The 18,498-nt window shown below is 46.1% G+C and overlaps 1 protein-coding gene and 1 long non-coding RNA gene across 2 annotated transcripts in view; both read right to left on the reverse strand.

Moving 5' to 3' along the window:
* LOC310675891 overlaps positions 1-18,498 on the reverse strand; it is a 96,105-nt gene that overhangs the window by 31,155 nt on the left and 46,452 nt on the right. The gene's annotated exons all lie outside the window — the stretch shown is intronic.
* The window catches only part of ME3 (malic enzyme 3), an 86,317-nt gene that overhangs the window by 29,265 nt on the left and 38,554 nt on the right, over positions 1-18,498 (reverse strand). Inside the window, exons 3-5 of the mRNA XM_083436522.1 lie at positions 16,136-16,269; positions 13,651-13,800; positions 6,663-6,738 (exon numbers count right to left, since the gene is read on the reverse strand). Coding sequence (XP_083292648.1) covers positions 6,663-6,738; positions 13,651-13,800; positions 16,136-16,269 — 360 coding nt within the window. The remainder of the gene's footprint in view (positions 1-6,662; positions 6,739-13,650; positions 13,801-16,135; positions 16,270-18,498) is intronic.

The raw sequence follows: 18,498 nt of genomic DNA on the forward strand, positions 1-18,498 counted from the left end.
TGGCTCCCTTGGCCAATAAAGTGAGATGAGTGCCGCAACCCCAGAGTCGGCCATGACTGGACCTAATGGTCAGGGGTCCCTTTACCTTTAAGGCGATTCTTTGCCGCTTTCAGAGCAATTTTATCCTCTCCGGGTTGAGCGTCGAAAGACTGACGCTGCATGTTTGTAAGGGGGGGTGGGAATTGAGTATTGGTATGGCACTGATGGGCTAGTGCCTGTGACGTCACTGAGAGAACTTGCCACTGCCACCAACCCCCTTGGAGGCTTTGCAACTGCCTTAACATTTCTTTTCATTTAATAAGATGGTGAGTGAGCATATTGATGAGTAGCAGCATGTCTGGCCCTTAAAAATAAAGAATGAGTGAATCCTACCCGACTCACAAGCGAAGCAGTGAAACGAATTGTAAAGCAGGAAAATGTGCAGACAAGGTCAACCTAAATCACTAAGGGGCTTGAGCTACCCCCCCCATGAGGAAACTTAGCACATGTGCTGAGTGGTTAGCCCAAGGCAGAGGTTTTCAACCTTTTGGTGCCTAACAGATTGAGGTTGAATCCTGACAAGACAGAAGTACTGTTTTGGGGGGACAGGAGGCCGGCAGGTGTGGGGTACTCCCTGGTCCTGAATGGGGTAACTGTGCCCCTGAAGGACCAGGTGCGCAGCCTGGGAGTCATGTCCATGGAGGCACAGGTCAATTCTGTGTCCAGGGCAGCTGTTTATCAGCTCCATCTGGTACACAGGCTGAGACCCTACCTGCCTGTGCACTGTCTCACCAGAGTGGTACATGCTTTGGTTATCTCCCGCTTGGACTACTGCAAAGCACTCTATGTGGGGCTACCTTTGAAGGTGACCCAGAAACTATAATCCAAAATGTGGCAGCTAGACTGGTGCTGACCTTTAGTGTTGGTGCTGACCTTTAAAGCCCTAAATGGCCTTGGTCCAGTATACCTGAAGGAGCATCTCCACCTCCATCATTCTGCCTGGACACTGAGGTCCAGCGCCGAGGGCCTTCTCGGTAGTGGCACCCGCCCTGTGGAAAGCCCTCCCACCAGATGTCAAAGAGAAAAATAACTACCAAACTTGTAGAAGACATCTAAAGGCAGCCCTTTTTAGGGAAGCTTTTAATGTTTAATAGATTATTGTATTTAAGTGTTTTGTTGGAAGCCGCCCAGAGTGGCTGGGGAAACCCAGCCAGATGGGCAGGGTATAAATAATAAATTATTATTATTATTATTATTATTATTATTTGGGGTCCACGACTCCCTTGACCAACTACATTCTTTCTGCAGCACCCCTGTGGGGCTCAAGAGCCCAGTTATGCCACCGCTTGCCTGCAGAGCTGGCATCCCCTCACCAGCAGGAATGAGACAAAGGAAATAATGTGGATATGTTGTGGGAAGTGATGCCTGTCTCAGTCTGCTTTTAAACACCCTTAAAAACTAAACAAAAACTGATTCCAGTTGCAGACCAGATGGAACCCCCCCCCCTCATAAATAAGGAAATAGGTGGATAGGAAATCTGCAAAGGGCCTGAAAAGCATGGGTGCAAATGGGCTGAAAGTCCAGGGTTGCCCTGCTTTTGCCTTTTTGCCTTTGAAGGGCAAAAAGGGACAAGAAGCCATTGCAACTTCAGGAAGTAATTTAATTTGCTTATTTTTCATACGTCTAGTTGGCAGGCTTTGAAATGATTTACTGTAGCCTTTATCACCCACAGGAAGCGCAGAACACAATTTAAAAGAGCTTTATTTCTGTTTTCCTTTTAAGTGGTGTAATTTAGCTCTTCTTATCCTCCAGCCTCTGGGACAAGCTCCAGTTTACAATTCGGTGCCCGGTGCAGCCCATAGCAAAAAAATAAATAAAAACTGAAATCAGAATCCAGGACATCGTTAACAAAAGGAGAATTGTGTGGGGGGTTTTTTTGTTTTTGTTTTTTTGTCGAGTCCCCTTTCCTTGCTCTGGAACGGCATCAGGTCGTAGTCCTTGCTGCAATTAACCTAGAGCGATTTCCCAGTATTAACCCCCCCCCCCGATAGCTGGGTCTAGTTTGGGGCTGGATCTGTGGATCATGCTCCTTGGGTAAGCCGCAAAAGCTATCTGAGAACATTTAACTTAAAGCATCTTCTATACTGCTCTTCACTCTGCTTAGAATTTCAGGGCTGGGTACCGCCATGTGCACCACAACAAAAATGCAACGAAAGAAGAAGACCCTTCAAAATTTAAAAATGCACAGGTTAAAATGCCTGGAAGAATGCAGGAGTTAGGAGTCCAGCCCAACTTGCTCAACCCTGGCTTGTGGCTTAGCACTGCACCCAAACACAGCAGTGGAGTCCTTCTGAGCTCAGTAGGCTACAGAATAGTGTTATTAAGGCCACAGGTTTGATCCCCATACAGGACAGCTACATACTCTTGCATTGCAAGGGGTTGGACTAGATCAGGCATAGGCAAACTCGACCCTCCAGATGTTTTGGGACTACAACTCCCACCATCCCTAGCTAACAGGACCAGTGGTCAGGGATGAAGGGAGTTGTAGTCCCAAAGCACCTGGAGAGCCGACTTTGCCTATGCCTGGACTAGATGATGCTCGGAGTCCCTTCCATCTGTACAATTCTATGATTCTAACAGGGATCGTGCACATAGGCATATCCAGTGGCGTAGCGTGGGTTGTCAGCACCCAGGGAAAGGCAAGTAATTTGCGCCCCCTAACCAGGTAGGGGCAGAGAGCTGTGAGTGCGAGCGCTCCCCCCCCCGATGTTGCGCCCGGTGCGGCCGGCCCCCCCTGCGCCCCCACGCTACGCCACTGGGCATATCAGGGCGAGAGGGCAGCGAATGCAAGACTAAGAGACTCCTTGGATATTTCATCAGATTTACCTGCTTTAGGGAGTGGGTGGAAGAGGAATGAGAAAAGCTGTGTTTACTTAGGAACAGAACAACAGACCTCACGAGGAATTTTTTCCTAGTTCAGAAGGAATTCGCTGTAAAATATTCTTAACATATTTCAGATGATTAAAGGGAGAATTCACTGGGGGATTAAAAAACTTCTGCCATATGGCTGGAGGGATTTTTTTTTTTGTTGCTGCCGCGGTCAGAAGATAAATAGGCGTTGCTATCCAGTCTAAAGCAACGAGCATCACCCAAGGGGACCGACGGCTTCCTTCTTTTCCAGGTCTGCCAGTCGCTTTCGGTTGCAAAAGTTATGCGGAAAGTTATCTACACGGGTAATCGCTTCTGACATGGGCGTGGGTGGAGGAAAGCTATTGTCTTTCGTACACACACGGAAAATAAAAGCATGTGTGTGTATATTTGTGGGTTAGATTTGCTGGCTGAACTTTGCTGCGCATCTGTGTCCCATTGGACTCGTTATAAACAGAACCAACCCTCGCTCATCGGAAGTTTCCTCGTTGCACCTAATCAGGAGTTAGGTCAGGGGACATTCTCTGTGCAGAAACCAATTCAAAGCCTGAAAGCCAGACACAGAATGAGGTTAAGCAGACAGCAGGCCCCACATTCTCCAAGTCCTTTGTAACAGCGAAACCCTGATTAAAAGGGAATGATATACATTGGCTCTGTAATAGATGCATGCATTCAATTGGCTCGGGGTCTCTCAGCCCCATTGTCACTGTAAACTTGAAACGAATATTACTTTGAGAAAAGTAAGGTCGGTGTGGCTATCTGCTGATTAAAGGCATTTGAGCTGATTAACCATCTGCTGCTTAGCCAACTCAAGAACTGAACATAATTAAGTGTGCAGATTAGATTAAAGAAATTCAAACCGCTATCAAATTAAGTAAATGTGCATATAACCCAAAACATAAACGCAGGTGCCTTTTTGACGTAGTGCAGAGATGACTTATAATTTAATATACCAAATGAGCTGGTTGGGAAATCCACTTACTTTTACACTATTACAGCAACACAAAAGAATCAGGACAGGATAAAGCTCTAAAAGTAACTCGACTCGCATCACCCCCAATTGAAGCTGAGCCCTGGCAGCTCGTGAACTCACAGCTTTGACTGAGTAATCCACGGTTTAAAACTTGAAATCCTAATTTAGGGAGTTGTTGCTTTCCATCTCACCCCATCTTGCTTTTAGCATTTATCCACTGCTGGGATGTGGGAATGCGATGGTTTGTGGAAGGCTCCTAACACCATTCTGGCACTAAAACCAAAGTTTCAAAGCATTGCTCAAACCTGGATGGTTTTAAAAGCCTCTGGCTTGGCTGTGGCCCAGATCCATTAGGAGCTCCTGAATTGTGCCAACTGGTCATTATAGGAAGAACTGTTCAGAAACTGGAGCCTGATTTTCCTCTTCTCTTCCTGTCCCTTTCCCTTCGCGTGCTGTGTTTCTTTTAAGATTGTAAGTCTGTGGGGAGGGCCTGTCTTGCTCTGATTGCCTGTAAGCCTTTTTGGGAGTCTTGTTGGCTGAAGAACTGGGTACAAATGCTCTAAATAAATAAATGTGGTTTAGAGAAACCCGTGGACATTATCGGCTACTCGTCATGTACCACACCTGCATTGTCTCAGGCAGTATGGCCTTGAAAATATTCCTGCATTGCAGGGGGTTGGACTGGATGACCCTTGATGTCCCTTCCAATTCTATGATTCTATGAATATCTCAAGTGGAAATTGCAAGGGAGGAAAGCGCTGTTGCGCTCAGCTGCTGCTTGCGGGCTTCCCATAGGTACCGCTCCGGCGGGAAGGTAAACGGTGTTTCCGTGCGCTGCTCTGGTTCGCCAGAAGCGGCTTAGTCATGCTGGCCACATGACCCGGAAGCTGTACGCCGGCTCCCTCAGCCAATAAAGCGAGATGAGCACCGCAACCCCAGAGTCGGCCACGACTGGACCTGACGGTCAGGGGTCCCTTTATCTTTACATCATATCTACTCTTAGTCTCCTCTTTTCCAAGCTAAACATACCCAACTCCCTCAAGCGTTCCTCCTAAGGCTTGGTTCCCAGATCATCTTGGTTGCCCTGCAGCAGGGCTCTTGTTTTTTTTCTTGGAGGGATGTTGGAGAAATCCAATGGAAACCCACAGTGGCCAATCAGATGCTTGTGAGAAACCCACAACCCCCCGAGCACAACAACACTCTCTCCGCTTTTGATTCCCAGCACTCAGGCGCATAGTGCATCTAACACAAGTTGCTTTCTATACAGAACGGAACCTCAGAGCTCTCCAGGTAAGACTGGGAATATCCCCTGCTTGAAATGTTGAGGAGCTGCTGTCAGTCAATGCAGACAATACTGAAGCTTCATGGACTCAATGGTCTGACTTGGGGAAATGCCGTTTCTTGAATCCTGGATATATTCGTCTGACGTGGCTCTGGTTTCCTGCTTTCTAACCCGGTTTGCCTCTGTGCACTTTTGAACCAGGCTTTAGTCCCTGACAACAATCCCATGCCAGACGGTAACCGTAAATGACGTGGGAATTTAGCAAGCGTGGGACTGCAGGAAACAAAGGACTTCGCACTTTGATAGCAAATTTTGACGAAACCAGAGCAAATGCAATTGGGCATGCGCAACTCTACCACCCATGAGACTCAGTGTTTTAAGAATACCAAACCACAAATTAGCCACATGACTGCTCCGAGCTTGATTTGCTTACACTCCTGAAAGTTACCATTCAGCTGTGCAAACTTGTAACTTGTAAATGTTAAATGGGGTCGTTTCTTGCAAAGCAGCCTCACAAGTGGTCCTGGATATATTGCTGGTGACTTGGCCAGGCTTCCCTAGAAAGCTATCGACAGGTAGCATTTGCAAAAAAAGGCTTTGTTTTTAGTGGGGGAAAGGGCCTGGGAGCAATTTTGTCTTCAAGGCACACTCCCATAATCATAGATGCAAGCGAGTTGCAATTATTCAGTGATAAAGGAACGACGCATGCTCAGAAGCAGCCACTTCATTATCAGTTCACGTTCATTCCTGCAATAGGTGGGAGGAGCAGAAAGCACCATTGTACCTACTTGAAGAGTCAATCTGTTTGCCCGGTGTAGTCTCTGAATATTGCAAGATGGGAGTGTAGCATCTCAGAACATCCAGGGCCATCTGGAATACTTGACAGAACTCAGCCTATCTGCCTATGCCCACTCTGGATTTCCATTCTTGGTCACACTTCTGCGTGACAAAGAGACAGAACCCAGGATCTGGCTTTTAGATATGTAATGGCTGAGCCTTGACACTAAAGCTAATTTCTGGGACAAAGCCCTCATAGGCCCAACCCCGAATTCCTGAAGCTTTTTGCAGCTGGACTACATCACACACAAACATGAAATCTCCTCTAGAAGCTTAAGATTTTTGTAACCCCTTTAGTTTCTATTCAGCTAAAAATGAGTCAAGATACCCATTACATACCCCACAACTGTCTCAAAAAAACAGGGACATCCTGTTTTTTTTTTATCATGTGAGCTTGGGAGCCATTTTGGTTGCTGAGATCTTGCCTGGAGAAAAGTGTTTTTTGGGGGGGACCATGATCTCATGCAGCACTCCAAAACGCACACTTTTGGGGTGCGGCCATTTGGGTCGCTGTCATCTCATAGCGTCCAGATCTCGCCCTGAAAAAAGCACATCTCTGGGGCTTTGTGATCTCGAGTGGATCACGTGACTCCCATGGGAACACAGACGGGAAGACATGCGTCTTGGTTTGGGAAGCCCACATGTGGGAACATATTCCATTACCTTTATGTTTTCTTCAGGCCATGAGTCCAGCATCGTTGCAATATGTCCTTTATCGTGAATGGTAATGAACAGCCCCCTGGAGGAGAGGAAAAAAGAACAGAGCAATCACAGTCTAAGAAAAGTTGCGACGCTCAGAAGTTGCAGTGCTGTTTAGGGGGAAGAAAGGATACATTGCTGTGCAAAAACAGGAAACAAAAACAATTGCATCTTTCATGCAATTGTTGAATCAGGAGTGGGGAATCCCAGTCTCCCCCCCCCCCAGCTGATATTTGCATCAATATGGAAGTCTCCACTGGTGCCAATGAAGGTTGCCCTACCAATACAGCAAATAGCAGATTTCTTTTTGGGGGTGGGGGTGGGGAGGCAATGCAGAGGCCACAGGAGGGATGGAGGAAGAGCTAAATCAGGGGTCAGCAACCTTTTTCAGCCGTGGGCCAGTCCACTGTCCCTCAGACCATATGGTGGGCCGGACTATATTTTTTTTTGGGGGGGGGGGAATGAACGAATTCCTATGCCCCACAAATAACCCAGAAATGCATTTTAAATAAAAGCACACATTCTACTCGTGTAAAAACACCAGGCAGGCCCCACAAATAACCCAGAGATGCATTTTAAATAAAAGGACACATTCTACTCATGTAAAAACACGCTGATTCCCGGACGGTCTGTGGGCCGGATTGAGAAGGCGATGGGGCCGGATCCGGCCCCCGGGCCTTATTTGCCTACTCCTGAGCTAAACTCTCTCTCACTTCTCACACCCAATGGTTCCACTACTGCTCAGGTTCTTCCTGCTTCAGCTGCTTGTTTTGGTTTGGTTTTTTAAAAAACAACAACGACAACGCACTTTAAATGTATTCATGCAATTAACATCTTACCTTGTTTGGCTCTAACTCCTAGAAGAGTTTTGCTGGCTCTGGCATTTCGTGATATATATATGTGTGTGTGTGTGTGTGTGTGTGTGTGTGTGTGTATAATTCTATACCTCTGAGCATATATATATATATATATATATATATATATAGCCATTCTTCACTCCTGCTTCCCTTGTTTTCATAAAATCTGCAAATTCCTGCCTGCTCTGTGTAACGCAATGCACGATTTAATGATGCATCCCCTCAGCAATACATTAAAAAAACAACAACCTTGGATAAGGGATTCATGGTTTTGTTTCCAGTAATGAAAACTCCCCAAAAATGTATGCAATGAAGCATGGGTCTCCAGAGGGCCTTTCCAAGGAGCCACTCCCATCATTCGCTATGTTTGCAGATATTCTTTCTGAGATCGCCAAGGCAAGTGCATTAGGCCCTGAAATTTGAAAACCAAACATTTGTAATTGTTTAGCTCTTTGGGGGAAGGCTTAAGCTAACAAGCACTCCTCCTGACAAAGGGCCAGTAATGACAGAGGGCTCTGCCTGAGCCTGCACTTCATTTCTCCAAGCACAGATCATAATTAACCATCCGAGGGGTTGAAGTAACGGCAGTGACTAATTGCCGCTTTTTATGGGTTGGCTCTCGCATGTACATGCAAAGGCTTGGCTAATTGTTACAGGGTTTTGTTTTCTGTTCTTTAAAAAACCCAAATAGCCAATAATTTCTTTCCTCCTGCAAGTACTCTTAATGTGAAGTGGAGGAAGAAGAGGAGAATGGGGAACTAGACAAGAGAGTCAAGATGGATTTGTCTTGAAATAATTTGCAAGCACAAAGCAGAAGATAATAAGCCACCTTCCTTTGCTGAGTATCCATCTTAAGCTGCATGTTTTAAGCCAGACCTTCGAATGAGAGCCAAAAGGTGCCCTTTCCAAGGCATCTTTATGAATCCACTGCAAAAACACACACCCTTAAACCACGAGGATCTCAAGGTCCATATAGTTAAAGCTATGGTTTTCCCAGTAGTGATGTATGGAAGTGAGAGCTGGACCATAAAGAAGGCCGATCGCCGAAGAATTGATGCTTTTGAATTATGGTGCTAGAGAAGACTCTTGAGAGTCCCATGGACTGCAAGAAGATCAAACCTATAAATTCTGAAGGAAATCAGCCCTGAGTGCTCACTGGAAGGACAGATCCTGAAGCTGAGGCTCTAATACTTTGGCCACCTCATGAGAAGAGAAGACTCCCTGGAAAAGACCCTGATGTTGGGAAAGATGGAGGGCACAAGGAGAAGGGGACAACAGAGGACAAGATAGTTGGATAGTGTTCTTGAAGCTACCAGCATGAGTTTGACCAAACTGTGGGAGGCAGTGGAAGACAGGAGGGCCTGGCGTGCTCTGGTCCATGGGGTCATGAAGAGTCGGACATGACTTAACGACTAAACAACGACAACAGGCTTTAATTGTGGCTTCCTGGCTTATTTCTTTTCTTCACACTGTGTAGGAGCAAAGCAGAAGCGATTGGGGAGCGTGCATCAGAAACCGCGATAAGCAAGAAAACCAGATTTATTGTGCCATGCGAATGCAGCCAATGAAGACAAAAGTTTTTTTGCAAGCTGGCTAGAGGTGATGGGTCATATGGGGTGTAGTCTTTGGCAGAAATCACTTAGCTTCTTGAGAGAAATAACTGCTTCAGTGGCTGGAAGCGTACAGAAAGCAGATGTATCTGAAGAAAGGAAGCCTTTTTTATGAAAGGAAACTAAAGAAGTGGGGAAAGGAATTTTGGCTCCCTTTTCCATAAACATGAAACCCACATATCTCAGGAATGGCTCCCTCCTGTTGCAACAACCCTCTTCTCATAGCAGTAAAAAAAGAGAGGGGGGAAAAGATGATCTTTCAATCCAGATTTTATTGCCAATGAAGAAAATTGCTAGTCGTAGCATTGTGCTCTCTGTCTGTTCTTGAAATCAGCTTAATGAATGCATTGGGATAACTAGTTAAGTGTTTCCAGTATATAAACAATGCTGTCTCTGTAAAGGTCCAGCACAGATCTAAGTTGCCTGATCATAGTTAGGAGACTATGATCAGGAGGAGATAGGGAATTCATGAGTTCCCTCCCTGCTTCATGGATCTTTCAAAATCAGATTATATGGCAGGCTGGGAGTAGTACAGACAGGGTTTTGTGTGTGTGTGTGTGTGTGTGTGTGTGTGTGTGTGTACAGTGGTACCTTAGGTTACAGACGCTTCAGGTTACAAACTCTGCCAATCCAGAAATAATATCTCCGGTTAAGAACTTTGCTTCAGGATGAGAACAGGATGTGGCGGCAGCGGGAGGCCCCATTAGCTAAAGTGGTACCTCAGGTTAAGAACAGTTTCAGGTAAAGAACGGACCTCCAGAACGAATTAGGTTCTTAACCCGAGGTACCGCTGTATTCTGCAACATGTCTTTGACACAGTAACAGTGCGCTAGAAATGGATTTATATTGGACTGTCCACATATCATGCTCTATATTTGTTGTTCTACAATGTTCCCTCGGGACTATCTGCATGCGAAAGCAGCTGCTGTGTCACTGAGCTACAGCCCATTACCATGGAGAATGGGGTTGGTTAACAAACTCTTTTCCTCTGCCTCAATTCAAACTGGAGTGGATCGGTGCCGCTATCCCTTCAGGCTTTGCAGAACTGGGGGGAAAGACACAGAACGTCCCTGGTTCAGTCCCAGGCATCTGTCAGATGACAGAGTGGCAGAGCTGGGAGAGGCTTCTGTCTGAAACTAATCGGTTCTGATTTTTGTGTGGTTTCTCCTAACCCGTTCCGATTTTGCGAACTGCAGTGATCAGAGAGCCAGCATTATATCCTCAGCCGGCCAAATCTGACTGGAGAAGAGCTTTTCTAAGGAAGGAAGAAAAATGCTTAACATAAACAAGAAGAGCATTATTTCTCAAGTGAAAACCACCCCTTTTAATCGTGATAAAAGAGGAAGTTTCTAGGGGGTCGAGAAACAGATAATTGGAAAAAGATGTCTTGGGAAGGCAGCTTCCAAAAGAGCTGGAATTATTGGCAGAGGAACTTTTGCAGAGGAAGTCTTGCCTTCTTTGTGAATTAGGAAAACAACTGCACTTTGAGGAGCTAGTAGCAGGTGAGGAGAACCTGTGCCTCCAGACCTTGTGGGACTCCACCCACCATGGCCAACATCCAGGGAAGAACATCCAAAGGAAGAAGGCTCAGAGCCCGGGAAGCGGAGGTGGGACAATGATGAGTGGTCAGAGGGAGGAGACTGGGAAGAGGAGGAGTCAGAAGCTGAAGAGATAACAGGGCTTAGTGAGAAGGGAGAGTCTGTGACAGAGATAAGTCCAGAATCAGAGGCAGAAGCTGAAGCAGTGGAGAGGGATGAGGGAGGACAGGAGGCAGAGATGAGTCAGGCTGATGCAGTGTCACATATGTCTCCTCCTCCTGCTGCAACGAGCTTCCCTTCCCCCCTGGTCTCCCAGAACCAGAAGAGGCATGAAGAGGGAAGAGCAGAGACACACACAGGCGCAAGTCTCAGATTGCTTAGGAAGGACCGTGGAGAGAAGGAGACAGGCAGCTGTGGGGAGGTGGGGACCTTCAGTCTCCACAACTGCCTCACAGGGACAAGACCTACTAAGAAGAGAAGAGGAGTTTGGATTTGATATCCCACTTTATCACTTCCCGAAGGAGTCTGAAAGCGGTTAACATTCTCCTTTCCCTTCCTCCCCCACAACAAACACTCTGTGAGGTGAGTGGGGCTGAGAGACTTCAGAGAAGTGTGACTGGCCCAAGGTCACCCAGCAGCTGCATGTGGAGGAGCGGGGAAGCGAACCCGGTTCACCAGATTACGAGTCTACCGCTCTTAACCACTACACCACACTGCCTCTCTAAGAAGAGTTGGTGTGCTCATTAGGCCTGGCACTCCTGAGCAGACTTTGTTTCTTCTAATAAACTTCACTTACTCAGTGTGATTTATTGCTGGCTCACACCTGAGAAGCGAGGACGTATTCAACGAAATAGCAAAAGCCAGAGTTACATTTGTGTACTGAAAGCAACAACAGTAAATGTCAACTGTATTCACTGGATTGACTTCTGTTCTGGGTATGGGACACAGGGGCAGAGCTCCGCCACTGGGGGGTGGAGAGCAGGTGGGGGCAGGGCTGGCGCGCATCCCGGGGGTCTGGCGCTCAGGTGGGGGGCAGCCGCAATGGCCCCCCACCGGGATTGCGCTGCCGGGGTCACTGCCCTCCCCCCGCACTCCTCTTCCTCCACCAGTGATGGGACAAAATAGGCGAACACCGGCAATTTCTGCTCATTTCTTTGAATTCTCCGACACTCCTACTTCTGAGATTACAAAACGGCTCGTAATCTATTGACAGAGCAAACTGGGAATATAATGACAGCCTCCCCAAGCCTTGTCCCATCCAGATTTTTTTCCACTACAGTTCCCATCAGCCCCAGCTGGCCTGATGGGAGTTGTAGTCCAAAACATCTGGAGGGCACAAGGTTTGGAAAGGCTGGCCATGGGAAGAAAGCCTGAAATGGACACAGCCAGATGTAATTTGATTCAGATTTGTAAACTGGCCTTTGCTAATGGAATCCAGGGGAGAACTGGTTACCTGATATACGACATTGGAAAGTTGAAAAAACAGCTGGTTATACTTCTGCATTCTGCACAACAGGCACAATTATTCTGTATTATTAATCATACACTTAGTGTTCTACTAAGAGCTGTACTAAGAATAAAATTGGCAGGTCTCTAACAGAATGGCTGATAATCTCCATAAAGCAAGCCAAGAGGGTGTATCCATTGTTATATTGAATATATTCATTCCATGTTTTTCCTATTAATTGTCTAAGGCTGCTTACATTAGCAATGTAAATCCCATAAACCAACCATAAAGCAATAGAGACACCATCCAATAAAAACAAGGGTTAAAGCCAACAGCAGGAAGACAAAAACAACAAAAGCATTAGAACCAGCAGAGATGATTCTTCAGGAACTAGCCATTATGGTCAGTCTCCAGTTCTGGAAGTGTTATGCTTCTGAATACTGAAGAAGTGGGCAGAGTGCTGTGGCATCTAGTCCAACCCCCTAGTCTATTGCCCAAGTGGGGCTTGGACTCAGAACTCTGAGATTAAGGGTTTCATGCTCTGCCAATGGAGAGATGCCCATCTCGTCCAGCACTTTGTTCTCCCAGCGGCCAACCAGACGCCACTCCTGGAAAGCTTGCAAGCTGAATCTGAGTGCAACAGTGCTCTTCCTAGCTGTGATTCCCAGCAACTGGAATCTGATAGTACTGTCCTGTCTCAACCGGGACACTGATCCACAGAGCAGGGGCAGCCACAGTGAAGGCCCCGCTGCAATGGAAGGGGCTTCTGATATTTTAGGGAGCTGGAGGGTAAATCCTCCCACAGAATGCAGTGACCTTGTGCATTGAAAAGTTCGCTCCCCTGACCCTACTTGACCTTTCCTTATAAAAGGAAGCAGGAAGAAGCTGCTGGCAGGCTGATTGACAGCTTTCGTTAAGGGCTCTTTGGCTGTCCTAAACCTGCCAGTCTAGGCCACCTTTGCCTTGCTCCGCCCTGACTCTTGCTAAGTTTGCCACCCAGGTGCCGGCAAGTCCCCTGCCCATGGTCTGCAGGCACGGTTCACGTGCGTAGAGATTTCTGGCTCCTGACACAGCAAAAAGGCATCTGCTGAACCAGCCCTCATGACAAACCACACAGCAAACGCTGTTTACCCCAAGGGTTGAACAGCAAGACAACAAGAATCTTAAAGGTTATGGAACTGACGGAGGAGGGCTGAAGTGAGAATGTTTTTGCAGTTAAATTTAGCTAGATTGCACTGTCCTGTTCTTGAACAAAACGGCTCTTGTTTTGAAGGAATTCTCCCCAGCATGTCATTAAGCAAACACATGCAAACTGTTTTTGATAGCTGCATCATTTGATCAAGAATCGCGAAGGGTGTTTCATTTTTTTCTTGAGGGCCACCCACATTAAGAGGCGTACCAATGACAAAAGGAACATTCGTTTTCAATTAAGCATGGGATGGGGGGGTGGGATGGCACAACGATGGGGTAAGAGAGATAAAAATAGTCCGGTCTACTCACCGAGGCCTTCTGAAAGCCAGCCCATACTGCTGACAGGCCAAGCCGACGGTGGGAGTGTATACTATAGGCATGAATCTTTCTATGTCCGACGTGAGGACCCGGTAAAACAGCTTCTCATTTCGGTCTTGGAGCGTCATAAGGATGATATACCTGGCAGGGGGCAGCGGGAGGGGGGAAGAGGTGGAAGAAAAGCATAAGGAAAAGAGAAGCATTGTCAATACTAAGCAGAAGCAACGGAGCCAGTTCTCTGCCAGATTTGGGGGGAAAAACTCAACCCATGCTTCTTATAGCTGCTATTAGGCAAGAGGTTCCATGTTCAATCTCTGATACCCCCAGGTAGGGCTAAGAGAGCCTTACTCCCAGGTAAGTGAGCACAGGACTACAGCCTAAGATTCCAAGCAGGCAGAGCTCCTTGCCCCTCCCCAGTCCGCAGAAAACCAAAGCAAATTACAGAGAGATGTAAAGATGGCATACGAGAAATATGTAAAATAACTAAGCAAGTATTAGAAATCACCCCAGAATTGGCCCTACTAAACATCTTCCAAGACCGCAATGCCCATTTACACCACAAAGAACTCATAACCCACCTACTTTCAGCAGCCAGAAACACCATAACCAGACACTGGAGAGACCTGTCAGGAGTAAGCATGGACCAGTGGTACCAAATAGTATGGGAAACAGTCTTACCAGAAAAATTAACCAATAAACTGAAACTGGCACGGGGACAAACAGAAGAAGATGCCTTTACCCCGGTATGGCTCCCCTTTATCACATACACAGCCCAACAAGACAATGACAATAATCCACCAACAGCATACAAATCAATATGGCTAACCTGATCCAAAACACCCACCCACCCCACTCACACATGAAAACAAAGATCGCCACAGCCAATCACAAATGAATAACCACACCCTAGGCCAACCCCAACCTCTCTCACCACCAAAGGAATACAAGTGAACAGCAGAGAGGTTGCACAAGCAACGCTGACACCAAACCCTACATACATTAAGCAAAATAGAAACATCGCCACCCGACCCCACCCCTCTTCCCCCCTCCACCCCTCTCCCCCTTTTCTTCCTAATGTCTCAACAAATGAAACTGATTTGTAAAAATGTTACATGGGAAAAATACAAGAGAGAGACATTACACATACTTCTGTAAATCAAGAAACTCTTTAATAAAAATACACACACAAAAAAGAAATGTAAAGATGGTAGGATAAATTACACAAAGCAAGATAAGCCGTAGCTTCTGTGCAATTTTGTTTATTTATTATTAACTTATAGAATCATAGAGTTGGAAGAGACCACAAGGGCCATCGAGTCCAACCCCCTGCCAAGCAGGAAACACCATCAGAGCACTCCTGACATATGGTTGTCAAGCCTCTGCTTAAAGACCTCCAAAGAAGGAGACTCCACCACAACTCCTTGGCAGCAAATTCCACTGTCAAACAGCTCTTACTGTCAGGAAGTTCTTCCTAATGTTTAGGTGGAATCGTCTTTCTTGTAGTTTGGATCCATTGCTCCGTGTCCGCTTCTCTGGAGCAGCAGAAAACAACCTTTCTCCCTCCTCTATGTGACATCCTTTTATATATTTGAACATGGCTATCATATCACCCCTTAACCTCCTCTCTTCCAGGCTAAACATGCCCAGCTCCCTTGGTGCGTTGGGGGTGGGTGGGTGGAGTGAACATCCCTCCATCCTCCAACCAGAGAAAGGCTACCTGCCAGTTTTATTGCGTGGTGAGGAATACAGAGCTATTGGTGTTGGAGAAGGGATTGCAAGAGCATCATGCATGAGGCCATGTGAGATCAAGGTGAATTGAAAGAGGGAAAGAGCGATGGCAACTCCACAAGCAATAATAAGGATATGGTAGGGGGGTGGTCCCCATTTCATTTCAGGCTGGAAGCAGAAACACTGGCTGTATTGAAAGCAACTACCCTTTCCTACTCTACTTCCTCCGCAATACGCGAGTGTATAAAGCTCTAAATCACACCGGCCCCAAATATCCGTCAGACCACCTCCTTCCCCAGAGACCACCTCCTTCCTTTTGGGTGTTGCGATCAGCAGAGGAGATCCTCTTGGCAGTTCCAACACCCTTAGAAGCCTGGGGTAGCGTTGGCCTACGAGAGGGCCTTCTCTGTGGTAGCCCCTAAGTTGGGGAACTCTCTCCTCAAAGAGGTGCACCTGGGACCTTCATTCCACAACTTTCATAGTATGCGGAAGACACACCCTTTCATCCTGATCTTTGAGATATATTTGTTCCCTGAGATATATATGTTTGAACCCACTCTGTTTGCATTTGCAATTTCTTTTAAACTGTTTTTAATGGTGACCTGTAAGGCATGCTATCATATTGCAGGTTTCTCTGCCAGCCACAGAGTTCTTCGGGGTGAGCAACCTTATCTTACTTGCATCCTTCCTAACATTTAGATCCGGCCACAGCCCCTTGCCTAGCGCTCTCGCCTCACATCTTGCTTACTTGTCTAGATCGCTGGATTTGGTCTCGTAGCTTTTGAGGACGCGGAGTACTTGAACGTCTTGGCTCAGGAAGCAAGGAGGGAGCAGGCCGTGGATTCCCAGCTGAAGTCTCTCTTCGAGGGTAAAGGCCATTCCCTAGGAAGGAAAAGAGGATGTGTTGAAGCAGTTCTGGAATGGAGAGGCTCTCTTAACAGAAAGGAAGTATTATTAGATTTCTATGTCAGGGATGGAGCAACTCTGGACTACAACTCCCATCATCCCTGACCACTGGCCACGATGGCTGGGGGATGATGGGAGTTGAAGTGCAACAACACCTGAGGGATGATCACAGCTTCTTCACTCTTGACACAGGGTGCTTCCAAGTAACCTTTTTATTGAACGTTCACTCTGCTTTGTCTGCAGGGAGATCAGAGGACATTGGACTCAGCTATACGGCTGAAAATAAATTATTTTAAGTGCAAGATACAATGAGAAACTCGATGGCAATGTTGAGCCTTATGGAAAATTCAATGTATTTTTTAAAAACACTTTTAAAAAAGCATTTTCAAAGCGGTTTTTATATGTGTCTAGATTCCACCATTGGCTACTGAACGAGTGCCCATTCTGCTTTGTTTCCAATGCAATGCCCCACCCCACACTTTCTAATGCATTTCCCCATTACTTTCCTTACAGCAGAAAGTCCGACTTTTAGGGAAAGGAGATTTGTTGCAAATGAGCACCCAATCATCAATGGTTGTGCAATTGACCGGGGATAGCTCAGTTGGTAGAGAATGAGCCTCTTAATCTCAGGGTCGAGGGTTCAAGCCCCACGCTGGGCAAAAGATTCCTCCTGCATTACACAGGTTGGACCACATGAGAGTTGTGGTACCTTCCAACTCTAGAATTCTATTATTCTAATCTGAATTTGCCCGTATGTCCTATTATTAAATCTTACCCAAAACCAACATCACCCTGGAAGTGCTCACAGGCTTCAAAACGGTTCATATCCCTGTTCAGCCATGAATCTCACTGGCTGAGGACCAGCCAGGGGTGGGCCCAGTTTTTTTAAGGATTTTGCTTCATGTGGCTAATAAATAAAAGCTCAGTTTTTACATGTCTTCTCTAAGTAAAAAACTTAGCAGGCTGCCATTCAATAGGTCTGCTTTTGAGAAGAACTAACATCTGCTACAAATCCAGTGTTTCGTAAGAAACAAGAGGAATTAATCATAACAACTCAATAGGGCTTGCTATGCTTCTGAGTGCTATGCAATAGATTTGTTATCACAGCATGCTAGGGTTATAAATCAGGTTGTAGAGATACACATAATTCTACATGGTTTTCTGATATTACCCTCAAACTCAGGCATACAGGGATTGCAACAGATTCCCTTCTTCTATTTGATGAATCACACAGAGGCTGCTAGGTCATGAAATCCAAAAACTACCAGACTTTTCTATGTTCATCTGCTTACTTAGGATTGCAGCCCCGCCATGGAGTAATGCCTAATTACTTTTATAATTTAGATACTCCATCACAGAGCTTTTATGATAGCTTATCTAAATGCATTCCCCTCATCTGTATCATTTGGAAGGTTTCAACAAATCCCCTTCCAGAACAGATTTTCTGTTCCTGTAATAAGAAAACCCGAAATACAATGCATCACATAATTTTGGATTGTCTCCACCCATCACAGAGATCTCCTAGTGACTCCCTTACACCTCAAAATATCAATTTACAAAGAGTCTGTAATCCAAGATTTGCTGAGGGATGATACTCCTGAAACTACCAAGATTGTTTCGGGGTGCCTAGCCGAGATCTTTAAAGCTAAATCTAAAGTTGCCTGATTTATTCAATGGTGGCTATTTTGTCTTTTATATATTGTATGGATTATCAATGTATTTGGATGACTTTGTATGATTTTGCTGTTTTAACTTATGCCAATAAAGGCTAGTAGTGGCAGTATAAATCAGGTTGTCAATCAGCTCTGCAGTGGCTTAACATCTTTGACCTGCTCAATGCTTTATTTCTTTTAAAAAATGTTTAGGGGTACTCTCATTTTCCTACTCGTATTGAAATACTGCCCCTCAGTGAGGCCAAACTTAGATTCACAAAATGTTTAGGGGTATGCGAACCCCTGCGTACCCCCAGAAAAAAAAAGCACTGGACCTGCTAATATTATTATAACACAGAGAGAAAGAGAGCTTCTTCAGGCTCAGGGAAAGGATAGGATTCTTCTTGCTCAAAACACTTGAGGGTTGGACACCCCTCAACCATGACATCACCCCCTTCTCTGACACCTTGGCCAGGGAGAGTCCAGCTTCCCAGGCCAAATAATCCTCACAGGGCTGAAGAGGCGGGTTAGGCCAGAAGCCTCGGTGATAAAC

The sequence above is a fragment of the Podarcis tiliguerta genome (assembly GCF_965153285.1).
Source record: "Podarcis tiliguerta genome assembly, chromosome: 4".
Lineage (NCBI taxonomy): Eukaryota > Metazoa > Chordata > Lepidosauria > Squamata > Lacertidae > Podarcis > Podarcis tiliguerta.